At 48.6% G+C, this 14,427-nt stretch overlaps 1 protein-coding gene across 3 annotated transcripts in view; it reads left to right on the plus strand.

The window, feature by feature from the left end:
- Nucleotides 1-14,427, plus strand: part of INSC (INSC spindle orientation adaptor protein) — a 131,003-nt gene that overhangs the window by 98,184 nt on the left and 18,392 nt on the right. For all 3 annotated transcript variants that reach the window (XM_036029070.1, XM_028516871.2, XM_036029071.1), the window contains exons 8-9: nt 8,021-8,192; nt 12,429-12,607. In XM_036029070.1, coding sequence (XP_035884963.1) covers nt 8,021-8,192; nt 12,429-12,607 — 351 coding nt within the window. The remainder of the gene's footprint in view (nt 1-8,020; nt 8,193-12,428; nt 12,608-14,427) is intronic.

The following is a 14,427-nucleotide window of genomic DNA, read 5'->3' on the forward strand; positions in this document are numbered from 1 at the left end:
CGCATCTGTTTTAGACTTATTTCTAGGTATGTTTTTACGCTAATGGAGGCACTATTTTTTAATTTCTATTTATTTATTTTTTAAAAGATTTTACTTATTTTCAGAGAGAGGGTAAAGGAGGGAGAAAAAGAGGGAGAGAAAAATCAGTTGGTTGGCTCTTGCACGCCCCCAAGTAGGAGCCTGGCCTGCAACCCAGGCATGTGCCCCGACTGGGAGTCAAACTGGCAGCCCTTTGGCTCGCAGGCTGGCACTCAATCCACTGAGCCATACCAGCCAGGATAAAGTTTTATTTTCTAATTGTGGCTAATTACAGAAAATACAATTTTGAATATTATATCTGATTACTGTGGTAATTAATTTTAATGGTACTTTTGGATTTTATACAGATTTGGATTGTATACAGAGGTACACAATTTGAGATCTGTAAACTATAACAGTTTGCTTCCTCTTCCAATCATTATCCCTTTTTACTTTATTTCCTTGTCACATGGCCTCGGCTAGGGCCACTGTAAAATGTCGACCAGGAATGGTGAAAGTGGGTATCTCTGTCTTGTTACTGATTTCAGAGGGAATGATTTTAATATTGGATTCCCTCTTCCATGATGGAGTGTGACATCACTATCATTTTAAGAATTGGAAAACCAAGGCTCAGAGAATGTGACTATCTCGCTCATGTCACCAGGTCAGCAAGTAGCACAGCTGCGTTGTGAACCCACCCAGGCTTTTCCCCGAAGACAGTGGAACTTCCACTGTCCCGCAGGCTCCTCCAGAAGGATGGTGTTCAACCCGGGGTCACCATTGGCGTCACTTAAGGAATTTTGAAAACACTCTGCCAAGACTCTACCTCACACCAATTACATCAGAACTTCTCATGGAGAAGCCTGGGCATTAGTATTTGAAAACTGCCCTAGATGATTCTAATCATCTGAGAATGAGGTGAAGAGCCAGTGACCTCGAGAACTTGTGGTACAATTCAGATCCCAGCTGTGCCCAGTGGTGCTTTGCTGAAAACTCGATACTTTCACATGAGCACATGCCTAATAATTATGCCTAATAGTAACAATTCTAGCCCCGAGGGAAATGGACGAGTTCTTAGGGACCTTTTGGTGCCTCTTCACAAACTCCAGTCCTCTCGCCCCGCCCCCAAACACCCTCAGGGCACCTGTTTGACAGTCTGCTATGAGGGAGATTATGTATAAGAGAAACCATCTGCTTGACAGGGAAATTATTTTCTTTTTATATTATTAAGTGATTTAATTCTTGATTTCTTTCCACCTCAAAGACTCAGCTCTGTCTACCTCGCTGACTTGCTTGCCAAGCAGGTTATATCATCTCTTTCATCCACTGTTCCATTCCCTATTGCTTGTTAATATTTGTATTTATCCATTTTGGCACTTAACTTTTAATCAAAGATTCTTGTTTGAAATAGCAAAAAAAAAAAAAAAAAAAGGCTGAGAGGGGCCTGGGATACATTAGTTCGGGAGGAGGCTAGAAGGCTTGTTCTACTTTCTGTAGCTTTTACTGAGCTGTTAGCTCTACCACCACTCCTTAGAAGGAACACCTCATTTCATGAAGCCAGCATTAACCCCTTGCACAGCTCACAGGCTCTGTGCTGAACCTCATTCTGGTCCAGCTTCCATCCACATTCAGATCCTGCTTCTGGCCCATGGGCTCCTTTACTCTCCGCAAAGCCTCGCTCTGCCCCTTGGCTGACTCTTGTGTTTGCTCCCTCGGGTGTGACCCTTGTTTGCCTCTCTGACTGTGATTGAATTTCCCCTCTGGCTCTCCCCTGGGCAAACAGATCCATCCTGCCTGGACCCAGGAGCAGGATTCCAGCTGCTTTGTGGTTCCCAATCTCCTCTGTTTTCCATTTTCATGCAGAATGTAGGTGTCTGAGTGGATGGAAAGAAGGAGGACATTTCGGGGATCTGTAGGTCATGCTCCCTCCCCTGTATTTGCATGATTCTGTTTAACTGTTACAACCCAGCGGCCAATTCCTCTGCCTTTCTCTACAAACTAAACATGTAAACTGGGAATTAGCAGACCAGCACCAGTGATATATGCTGGGCCTTTTTAGACTAGCCTGTGCCCCTTAGCTATCCCCACAGAAGCTACCATGGGTGCCTTTCCAGTAATCAGCAGGAACACATTGCTCACAGATCTTGGCAGTGTGTACTGTATATTTGGGATTCTTCTACCCCTTCTCCCACTGCTCAGGGAGAACCTCAGTGTTTCCCAGCCCTGGACACCCTCTGTGTCCATTCTCCAGGGGCAGCGGTCCTGCTGCTGAGGTGATGACCTGGCCTTGCCATCCTCACCACCACTTGTGTGCCCTCCCATGAGGGAAGCTGGGCCTCAGCTGAGGCCCATCCCACTCCATGGAAGAGCTAATTACCTATAAGTACTTCCAGCAGCAATTTCTTTAGGATGTGAAAGCGCTTTGATTAGATTGTTCTCTTGGCATCATTAAGTTTATGCCTGCAGGGGGGAAGTGTGTGGTTTGGGGATGGAGATGATCCAGAAGTGGGACCAGTGTTTGAGAAAGCTGGCCTCAGGCTGGGCTACTCCTGGGCCCACTGCAGGAGCTGAGCTGAGCAGCCCCCACCGACCTGGCCCTCTCACCAGCTTTGCCCTCCATCGCCTTCCCAAGGCCCTGCATAGGGGGCACAGGCCAGGAGAGGGGGCTGGGAGGAAGTCCTGGCCTTGGCATTAACTTGCTGTGTGGCTTAGGCAAGCTCTTCCCCTCTCTGGGCCTCTGTTTCTTCATCATTCAGCCTGCACTTGACCAGTGAACTGCTATGCGTCAGGCCTCAGCTAAGTGCTGGGGAACAGAAAAGATTTAGAATGGAATCTTCCTGGAGCAGCTCAAACCTAGTGCAGGGATGAGCATGCCCACTGATAAAGATGGTCCAACACCAGCGCTGTGGTTGTGTTCAGATCAAGGGGGGTGGGCAGCTGGGAGGACAGAGACCTTCTATCTGGGGGAGGCAGGTGCCCGTCTCCAGAGGAGGTGGTTTCTCACCTGGGTCCGAGAGGGGAGTGAGGAGGGAAGACATGGAAGATGACCACTTCAGGGGCAAGTGCACCGGGTTTGAGGAGCCCATGGGGGAATCCAAGCAAATTGGTTTTGGAGTTAGAGAGATCCAGCAGCAGGTCTGAAATGTAGACACAGACCTTAGGAAAGAAAGTCAGGGATGGAGGGCTGGGTGTGTGTGTGGGGGGGGCCACCATGAGGGGAGTCATCACAGGGAGTCACCGAGGTCACTAGGGTTTGGGTGCCATGGACTGAGATGGGGCAAAGTGGGCAGGTGGTGAAACCTGGCATAGGCACCATAGATGGATGCAAAATGGAAATTAGTAGTTAGCTAGGGAGGAGCTGAGTCCCCAAAACTGGGGTATCAGGGAGTCTCAGGAAGGCAAGAAGTCTGAGATGGAGACAGTTCTCTGCAGGTGAAGGTGGGCCAAGTTAGACTGTGAGGCTGGGTTCTACACCAGATAACTTCCCAAGTTCTTTTAAGCATGTGATGTCTTTCTCTCTGTCTCTCTCTTTGTTTCTCTATGTCTGTCTGTCTTTGTTTTTTCATCTCTTATTTCTTCCTGACTCATCTCTGTATCAGGGCTGAGGACAGCGCCTATCACAAGGTATGTGCTCCATTAATGTGTGTTGAACTATAAAGAGATTTGGGGATAAGACTACCTTTCTCTCTGTTCCCTTCTGAGGGATTGTAATTATTCATCTTCTTGGTCCTAGTCTGGAATTAAAACAGGACATACTCTGCTTTTAGAAAGTTCTAGTTCTGGGCTGCATGATCCAAGGCTGTCCCCACAGGTGAGTACATTTTTGGGTCCCAACCAAAGGGCTGAGGCTTTCAGCCCAGGTCTCAGTTCCAGGGGAACCTGCAGAAAAGTGAGGTAGAACCAGGGCCCCTGGGCTAGAGCTGTGACTGCCAGAGACCGGATGGAATGAGGTGGGATGATGGCGCCACCTTGTGGCAGGCATTGTACATGCGTTATCTCAGTCGCCTTCCAATGTCTTCTGAGGTTGGAATTTTTATCCCCATTTTATAGATAAAGGCTCAAAGTAGGTAAAAAATAGTCCAGCTAATAAGATACAGGGACAGGATTCATACCCAGGTAGGTGCAACTGTATAGCATGTGCATGTTCTGACACGATGGGAATTGGTTAAGGTGCCAGGGAGCCCAGAACCCAGCGCTGGGAAGACCCTTAGGGCTAACCAACGGGAGCGCCGAGATGGAGGTGGTGGCAGCTGGCTGGGAGCAGGCTAAGTGGCAGGGCGATAACATAGGAGCCAAAGGCGTGGGAGATAGACCTACATGATGATTCACCAAATAGAAAAATGCATGAAGAGGGACTTTGTAGAAGAGGAAATCCAAATGCCAAAAACCATAACCAAAACTTAAACCAGAGCAAAACAAAAACATATGAAAAAACTCTCGGCACCATTGTAGTAAGTGGAGACATGCATATTAGAATAACAATTTTATATACCCAGCCAAATGGCAAACATTTAAAATCTGACACAACCAAATGCTGGCAAGAATATGGAGTTAAATGAGTTAATACCTTGCTGGTGGCACTGTAAATTGCTGCAGCTGTTTTGCAAAGTGGTTTGGCAATGCCAGCAAAGTTACAGGTGTGTGGACTCGATGGGATGGTAATCCCACTCCTAGACGGGGACCGCCAGAGAAACTGGCCTGTGTGCCCCAGAAGACATTTAGAAGAATATTTATGGCAGCATTATGCATTATAGCAAAGACTGGGAAATGACTCAAATGGCCACTGACAGGAGAATGCACAAATGAATTCTCTATTCAATTGCAATTGATTTATACAATGAAACACCAAACAGTGGTGACCTCAGCCACAGGCATCAGCAGGAAGGAGTTTCCCAAACATAATGCTGACTGGGGAACAATAGCAAATTTCTGTATACAGTATGATCCCATTTATGTCAAATTCAAAACCTTGTAAAACCGAACAATATACACATGCAGGACATCTCTAAAGAAAACAAGGAAATAATAAGCACATAATTCAGGGGAGTGCCCCCCCCCAGCAGAGAAAGGCAGAGGTAGGAGATCAAGAATGGTGTACAAGGGGTTTTCTGCTGTTATTTTATTCCTAAGATTAGATTCTCCAGATATCAGGTGTCCACACGTACACATACTACAGATGTTCATTTTATTTCTTTTGAGGCCTTATGAATTTGCAATATCTATATACTGTATTTTGAAAGGATGACATAGTTCATAATTAATAAATTACCAAAAGTAATGTGAAGTGTCCAAAACAAGTTAGAGGGAAAGCGAGACAGTGGGCAGGCGTGCAGACGGGACACCAGATCCTCTTCTCTGGGAAAGCTAAGGGCAGAAGAGAGATTGCAGTCCACACCAGTCCACACCAGGGTGGGGTCAGGGGCACTCTCCTGGGGCCCCAGATCTGCAGAACCCATGTTTCCAGGCTGGCTGTTTCTCCAAAGCTGCCCTTTGCTGTCTCGGCCTTTGCTCACGACATACCCTCTATCCACGTCGCTCTTCCTCTGCCTTTGCTCATCTGAGGTGTCCTCCAGGCCTCTGTCAAGTTTCACTCTCTTGAATTTATTTCCTGTTTATGGAAAGCCTGCCTTTTGCCTGGCCTGGAGCAGCCATGAGTGAGCAAGCTGTGGCCCGCAGGCTTGCAGAGCTCCCTGGGGAATGGGACAGACAGACAGGCAGACAGACAGGCAGACAAGCGAGCACAGAATCACATCACGGTTGGGCTTCTCCAAATTGCTGGTGCATAAAGTTCACTGCAGACCTTGTTGAAAGGCAGATTCCAGGTCTCCTTGGAGTCCAGTGGAATAGGTCTAGGTGGGGCCCAGGAATGTGCTTTGGAGAAACTCTAAGGCACACCTGGTCCACAGGAACCCCCATTGGAGAAACAGAGCCCGTCTGTGTGATGAATGCTATGATGACAGCAGACGTGCTTGGGTGTGAATTACAAGGAGGGCCACCTCCTCCCTCTGGGCTGTGGGCGTTAAGTCAGGGCAGCTTACAGGAGGCTTCCCCTCCCTCACTGGAAGTCATGTCACATAATGGCTATTGCCCCACTGTCCCCTGCCCCTCCACTCCAGAGCAAGGCCTAGCACACAGTATGTGCTCAGGGAAATTGTGCTTGGTGGGTTTGCCCAGCAGCATTCTGGCTGGGGAGCTGGCCTGGCGTCCAGACCTTGGGTGGCACCAGACCCATGGGCACCATCAACTCCTTGGCCTCCCTGGTATGTTCCCATTGGCTTGTCCCTAAGCATGTGTCAGGGACTTGGTTTGGGTCTGACCAGCATTCCCAATTGGGTTGGGGATGTAACTCCATCAGCGTCCAAACTGAGACTAGAGAGACTGGATGATTGACACGTTCCCCCACAGGAGACCTTGTTTTGCTACAGCCTTGGATGGTGCTGGAAGGAGAAAAGGGATGAAGGCCAGACGGGCCTAAGAGGTTTCTTTTGTTGGCAGCAATAGGGCTGTTTCCTACTTCTAGGCCCAAGTGAGGCCCCTCTTGGGAGGCCTGTTAGTCAGACAGCTGGCTCGAATCCAGTCCTGCCAGGGGCAGCCTGGCTGCTGTTTGTCCTCTTTCATTAAGCACATCCAGGTGAGTTTCACTGAGGACAGTTCCCTGGGCTCTTGTTCCCACATTTGTCTCTTTTGAGTCTGAGATTGCCAAAGGCTTTCAGAGCTAATGGACCTTACAGTTCCCAAGAGCCATTTAGGGGAGGCTCAGAACTCAGTGGTGGTAATTAGTCAAACAATGCAGGACCCTGGAGATGTCAGGAGCTGAGTGACAGGAAGTCAGGGTGTCAAGCCTCAGGCCTGAGGCAGGTGTGGGGAGCATTTCCCCAAGGCACCTCCTCCCTACTCCCGTACTTCTTACAGGGAAGGGCTCCTTGGTTCCTGGCTGCAGGGACCTGAGGCTGGCTGGTGTCCCGGGGTGTCAGAGGGGCCGCAGAAGCACTGCTGAGCTAACCTTGACGAGTTGCTGTCCCTCTTTCTCCCAAAAGTCTCATCCACCGATGCTCAGTGGAGGCAGAGGGCCTGAGCTCAGGAGGCACTTCTCCGAGGGAAGCCTAATATCCTGTTCACAGCCACGGGCTTTGAGGCTGGGCCACTTGGGTTCAAATCTCAAGCCGACTACTTTTAAAGTTTGTGATCTGGGACAAGTCAATGAACCTTTCTGTGTCTCAGTTTCTTCACTGGTAATCCAGGGATAATAATAACACTGACCTGAAAGGGTTATTTCAAGGATCAGGTAGGGTACTGCCTCATGCACTGCACTTAGAGTGGTAGCTGGCACATATTAAGCATTCAATAAGCAGAAGCTATTATTATGCCGAGAGCCAGTCTGACTGGGGCAGAACTGGCAAGTGAAGTCTTTATCTGGCACTCCTGTCCCACTGTGCCCAAGTTTGTTCCTCTTTGGCTGGGCCGAGAGATGGCCCTCCAGGGAAGCAGCCCTCTTTCTGTGGAGGAGGGTGGTGGAGGAAGGTTGGGAAGGAGAGACGTTGAGCTCAGCCTGCTGCTAACCCAAGGCAGGGAGGAGAGAGCCAACATTTGTCAAGCACATTTTCTGGATCTGCCATCACCTGCTTCATCTTCTTAACCCCGAAACACCCTGTGGGTGGGTGAGAAGAACAGCCTTAGAAAAACTAAGTGATGAATGCCAAGTCATACCATGCATTCGAGAGGGAGCCAGGATGGAGCTCTGGGAGGTGAGAGTGCTAAGTGACTGTTTCTTCTGTGAAGAGAGGACCAGGGTCTACCCCCATTAGACAGCTTGGCTTGATGCCTGCTGTCTAAGAAGCCCATGGGAGCTTGCTGATCTCTACTGGAGCCAAAGGATAGTCCTCCAGAGTCACTGCGGATCCAGGGCTGGGCCATGAGGGGACCTTGATTCTCTGTCTCATTGCCATGATGTGCAGTGGTGTTTTCCCAGGATACACAGGCTGTGCCCTCTCTTCCCCTGCAGGTAGATGGCGTTCTGTGCTTGGCCGACATCCTGACCGATGACAGCCACTCAGAGGCCACCCGGGCTGAGGCTGCGGCCGTGGTCGCCCAGGTCACTTCCCCACACCTGCCTTTCACCCAGCACCTCAGCAGCTTCCTGGAGAGCATGGAGGAGATCGTGACAGCTCTCGTCAGTGAGTCATGCTGGGTGGGTGGGAGCCGCTGAGTGAGGGAGCCTGACCACAGTTGTCTTCAGGAAGGCGCAGGACGATCTCTCTGTGCCGCCATGTCTACAGCACAGATGAGCGCTGCCACTGAGGTCCTGTCGAAGTGTCAGAGTCAGGCTTGAAATAGCTCCGCTGTCAAGTCTTCCATTAAAATGCATGCAGTCCTTCTGGAAGCTCCTTTATTGGGGTCAGATTGGGATTAATTGGCCTTTCAGATCAGAGACCAGGACAAGCCCCAGAGAAGAGGAGGCCTCAAATTTTGAGGTTCAGATACTTGACCAGAAAGGCTCTGATGATCGTGTTCCTGAAATCTCTGTCTGTTGTGCCCCACGGACATGAGAGCAATGACTGGGATGACAGCTTCTCAGAGAGCACCAGTTCGGCCCAAAACGCTACCTGCCACCCCACCATTGGCCTCAAGTCGTGGGGCCTGGAAAGCATCGACTCTTCTAGGTTTCTCTGTTCAGATGCATGTGCTCCTGGCAGGAGAATCATAGCCCAATATCGAGAACATCCTCCTCCTCTATCTTTCTTTGCAAAACTGCAGAAGCTAGAACTCATCTCGGTCACAATCCTCAGGAAATTTGTTTTACAAACCACGTGCTTACATTCTTTGCTTTATAAGTGCTGGGGGTGATCTGTGCTTCTGCTTCTATCCCCCTCTCTGTCACTGTCCCTACCTCCATATCTTATTGAAACTGAATGAAAATTAATTTTGTCACAAAATGTTGGGTTAGCACCAGGGCAGGGAATATCTGGAGCAGCACAAATTTAGGGGCAACACAGAACACGGGCCTTGGAGTCAGAACACTTGGGTTTGGACTTCTGCCCTTTCATTCATCCATTCTGGAAAGAGCTATTGCCCAGCAGCCCTGTGCAGGCACTGCGTGAGATGTGCCAATTCCCTAGCCACATCCCATTGTAAAGCTCACTTTACAATTTTCCTGACATAGAAAACAAGGGTTTGGGACCCATTTCTCTCAAGGGCCCATTTCCCTCTAGTTCTAGAATTTGAAGATGTACAATTACTTTGCACAAAGTAGGCTCCTGCCTTTATGGCTGATTCCGGTCACTGGGGCAGCGGCACCCACAGCCCGGCAGGGAGAAATCAGTTTGCCAACAGGCACATTTATTTAAAGTCAAGAAAATGCAGAATCCAGTTATTGAAAATCTCAGCTGGAGGGAACTCAAGAGATCATAAACTTTAATGCCCACTTTATAGGAGAAGAAACCCAGGCCCCGAGAGGTCGAGGGGCTTTCTCAAGGCCGCAGAACAGTGTTAGGATTTACTTCTGCTGGGAATCTCACATTCAGTCAGTCACCAGAGCCAGGCAGGGAACACAAATGAGTTGAGCAGTCCGATGGAAGGAGGCAATAAAGAGATTTGAGTCCTGCATGGAACGGAAAGACACCTGCAGTTATTAAAGGGGGACAGTCACCAATAAACTCCAGTTGATTTTTGCCATGGGGGAAAAGTTTCTTTTTTAAAGGTTTTATTTATTTATTTTTAGAGAGAGAGGAAGGGAGGGAGAAAGAGAGGAAGGGAGGGAGAAAGAGAGGGAAAGAAACATCAATGTGTGGTTTCCTGTCATGCGCCCCCTACTGGGGACCTGGCCCGCAACTTAGGCATGTGCCCTGACTGGGAATCGAACTGGCGACCCTCTGGTTCAGCAGCCCATTCTCAGTCCACTGAGCTATACCAGCCAGAGCTCAAAAGGCTTATTTTTAAAGATAAGGCAAAAATCCTAAGTTTTGTCAAGAATCTCCTAATTTGTAAATAATAAAAAATAATTTAAAAACCATAACATATAAATAAAGTCTAAATAACCTCTCACTATGGCCATTCCTACTTCTTTGTCTTGGCTGGATCTCTCCCTAGAGAAGAGGAGACTCCCTATTTACTTCACTGGGATGAAGATATATTGTGGAGTCTGCCCCGAGAGCCAGCAGATGGGAGCTATCTGCTGGGCAGGGCGCCAGGGCTCTGTTCTTTGGTGGGAAATAGCCCTCCAACTTCTTGCCATTCCCTGGAAACATTTATAAATGAGTCACTGGACTCCTGAATTTAATCTTCCTAACACATCCCAGGTGACTCAGACTGTAAATGTGCACCAGATCAATGTGCCCCCAAATTAAAAGGCACTTAGATGGTTGTGTTAATTGCTGTGTCGGCAGCAATGGTGACTGCGTAAGAATAAGAGTGGGTGTTCAGACCCAGGAGAGATCCTGGAGCAAAGTAGGCTGCTGAGTCCTGTGGTCTCACCCTGCACTCTGGATGTAGGGAGGTGGCCTGGAAGGGGTTGGTTTTCCCTCCCCTGAAAATGAACGGATAGGGCAATCATTAGAAAGGGGAATTAATAGAGTTTTCAATTCCTTGGCTAGTCCATTGTCTCTAGCATAGGTGTTTAGATCAAGATTCTGAGTTGTGTAGTGGTCACCCCTGGGTGGTGAAGAGCAGGGATGCTCAGTGCCCTCCTGGTAGAGCTGAAACCTGGATCTGCAGGAGCATCACTGGGAATGAACCAGAGGCCTGGAGACAAGAGGCATCCCGGAGGACAGAAAGAATGGGGACTTTGGAGCCAGGCAGCCCTAGATTTGATTCTAGGTTTCAACAATTGCCAACAATCCTCAAGTCCCCAATTTCGGGAAATCACTTAGTATTTGGATCCTTAGTTCCTTCATCTATAAAACTGTGGTAGAAATTGGTGGCTGTGAGGATGGAATGACTTAATGAGGAAACACACTGTGCAGCAGTGCGTTGCACGGAGTGAACACTCAAGATAAATCGTAGCTGCTGCTGCTACTAGCTTCTCCGAGCCTCAGCTCCTACCTCTGTAAAGGGAGGCTGAGAAGTTAATGGCAAAGTGTAAGGCACACTGCAGGGTGCCTAACATTCAACTAATGTTATTTTGGGTCCCTTTATAGGTAGGGACCAGGCACTGGAAAGTGCCCCAAAGTGCCAGTTTCAGTATCAGAACCTAGAAGTACAGACTCTTTGGGAGCAAGAACTGAAGATCAGGATAAAGAATAGTTCAGTCTGCCTTGGAAACTTGAATCCCCCCTGGGACCATTTTCCTGAAGTGTGGCTTTTCTTCCTGTATTTTAATAGAGGTGTTATCCGTAGCATAGGGCTGGAACCCAGGAAGAACCTTGATGGACAGTCAAGTTGGAGCTGAGAGTCAGAAGTCAGATCCATTGGGATGGGCAGGCAGCACCATGGACAGAACCCTTCTGTGCCTTCTCCTAAGGCAGGAGTCCATTCTAGGTCAAGTGGAGCCCATGGGGGAGTGTATTAGGTGGTGGAGGGATGCAGGGATTGGGGGTGGTCCTCCCTGCCTTACAGATCCATCATAGCCACCAGTACTATTACAGATGGCTTAGTAGGGGAATCTGGTTAAGTCTGGGTTGTGACCACTAGGACCAGAGAGCAAAAACCTCGTCAGGGTCTTGGTATATAGGACTTATTCTGGGACCAAAAGGAAATACTGAAGCTTTGCTGATGGAAGTTAGAGAGGCAGAACCTTTATCTTTTAACTTTAGCCCTTTTCTCAAGGCAAATGCAGCAACAGTTTAGTGTACATTAAGTGAATATTTAGTGGGGATGTAAATGGACCAGGAGCTCTCTCCTGCCTCAGGGCCTTTGCACATGCTGTTCCTTTGACCTGGAACTCACTCTTCACCCAAATATTCTCTTGATTGCCCTATTTTTCTCTTAAGGGCTCATTCTTAAGGAGACTTTCCTTATGCACCCCATTGGGCTTCTAATTATTCTCTCTCTTAACATTTGTTTGTTTTCTCCCTTACATTTATTATAACTTGTAACCATTTATGTTAATTTTTAAAAAGCTCAATATTTCCCCTGCCTACTACTAGGATGTGAGCTTAACAGGGACAAAGACCTGATCTTTTTTGCCCACCATGTCATCCCAAGACACCAGCAGTGCCTGGTACATTGTGTTCACTCAGGAGATGCTTGTTGCATAAAGAAGTGAATGGAAGTCACGCACCAGGATTCAAATCCCAGCTCTGCCACTTATGCAGACAGATACATTTCCCTCTTCAATAACCACTCTCCTCATCTGTAAAGTGGGTGTTACAACTCTTGCCCAGATTTTCTCCCGGAGCTATTGTGGGAAACAAATGAGAAAACTGATATGAAAGCACTTTTCAGTGGAAACTCTTTCTTGTCTCTTCGCCCTCCAGAACTGTGCCAAGAGGCCTCGTCTGGGGAAGTCTTCCTGCTGGCCTCTGCGGCCCTTGCCAACATCACCTTCTTTGACACGATGGCCTGCGAGATGCTCCTGCAGCTGAATGCCATCCGCGTCCTGCTGGAAGCCTGCAGCGACAAGCAGAGAGTGGACACGCCTTATACCCGGGACCAGGTAAGAAGCTCAGGAGACCAGGCACGGGGCCTGCCACCAGTAAAACAGAAGTCAGGAGGTCAGGGCTTAGGTCCTGAGGGAGGCAGCATGGCCTGCTGCTCTCGGTCAGTCCTGCTAGTTGCATTCTGTGGGGAGGTAGAGGAAAATGTTGTGGCATGCCTCCTTGCCTTTGGAGTATCTTTATGAGCCTGTTCACCACCCCTTCCCCATCCCAACCATTATAGACCTTTCTCTACCTCCATTCACACCTGTCCATCCTAGGAAGCAGGGGCATCATGGGAAGGCCCCTGGACCTACTCCAAAAGTCTGTGTCCCACTCCTGTCGGTGCCTGTCTGACATTGTGACCTGCAGCTAATTTTGTCCCTTCTCTGCCTCCATGAAAACAGGGGCTTGGAGCAGAGCCTTGATTCTGGGCCTCATAGCCTCTGCATCTGTCTCAATGTTTTTGCATATTCAAGCTCCAAATGTAAAGTTTTGTTGAGGAAAAAGGATGTTACTACTAAATGTATCTGAAAACATTGAGTGAGGGGATTTTAAGGGGCTTTGAGCTCTGCAATCATGGTATTCTGTCCTGTCCCACCTTGGACATACTCAGCCTCCCATTCCCCCACCCAAGGGTGGGGTGGTGGCTTGGGTGGGTTTCAGGTCTCTGTTAATTCTGCCAGGTGCCTGAGCTCTAAGTTAGTTAGATGATCCCTAACCCCCAACCCAGCTGATCCTTGTCTGCCTCTGAGTCTCCAATCCCTGCCTGCTTTTTTCAGCCTCATTACCTAGTAAAGCTGCCGTAGCTTCACATTCCAGCTCCCACCCAGCAAGCCCTACAGAGCCCTCCCTGATGGCTTGAGGTCTCTGGAGGCCACACCTCACAATGCAGTGTTGACTTTTCTAATGATATTTATTCATTCCCGGTTATTTCATGCCAGTTCTGTCTCTCCCCCTCCCCAGAGCATACTCCATGTTTATACTTCCCTGGGATTTCTTCAGGCCTCTGTCAGGGAGAAGCAGGAGGCTCTTCACTAGTTCTTTCTTATCCTTAGAATCACTGTCCATAGAAGCTCACATTCAGGGGAAATTTTCTAGTATGTAAACATTTGCCTATGAGGGTTCTCATCATTCCATGAGGCTGGTAATAATATTTGCTCCATTTTACAGATAAAGGTCTTGAGGCTCAAAAGGATGTCCCCCAAATCATAGCGTTGGCAAGTTGCTAGCCAGCATTTCAATCCCGGCCTGACTGAGGCCGACTTAAGTGGTCTTTGACTGTCACCTGCTGTCATCTTTGAAAATGAAGCGGAGGTAGTGTAGCTATGGAGTCAGAGAGACTGAGCGTTGATCCTGGTCATCTATTCATTGGCGATCTGGGAAGGTCACAGCCTCCTGGGTGTTGGTGTCCTCTTCTGTTAATTGGGGCATGAATGTCTACCTCTCGGGGTTATGGTGAGGCTGAGTGAGATAATCCGTGTAAAGAACCTGACGCAATGCTTAGCCCCTACTTAGTCCTTAATACATGATAAATATCATTGTTTTTAAAAACCTGATGCTCCCGGGAAGAACATGAAGAGTGAATTATTCAACATCCTTAGCTTGCCTTCCCAAGCCAACCATGGTAGGGTTTCTGACTTCCTTTCTGGTCAAGTCTCTCACTCTTTAGAGTTGAACAAGCTCCCCACACAAACAAGGTATGATAATCCAGACAAATACAGCGTGGTGGCCAATGGCCTGCTTGGTTTCTGAGGGGTACATGCCCAGTGTCCACTGCAGCCACCACCTTTGGCTGTGGGGAGTGGGGCTAAGGGCCCACCCTGTGCAATGTGCCTTG

Source organism: Phyllostomus discolor, chromosome 6, assembly GCF_004126475.2.
Source record: "Phyllostomus discolor isolate MPI-MPIP mPhyDis1 chromosome 6, mPhyDis1.pri.v3, whole genome shotgun sequence".
NCBI lineage: Eukaryota > Metazoa > Chordata > Mammalia > Chiroptera > Phyllostomidae > Phyllostomus > Phyllostomus discolor.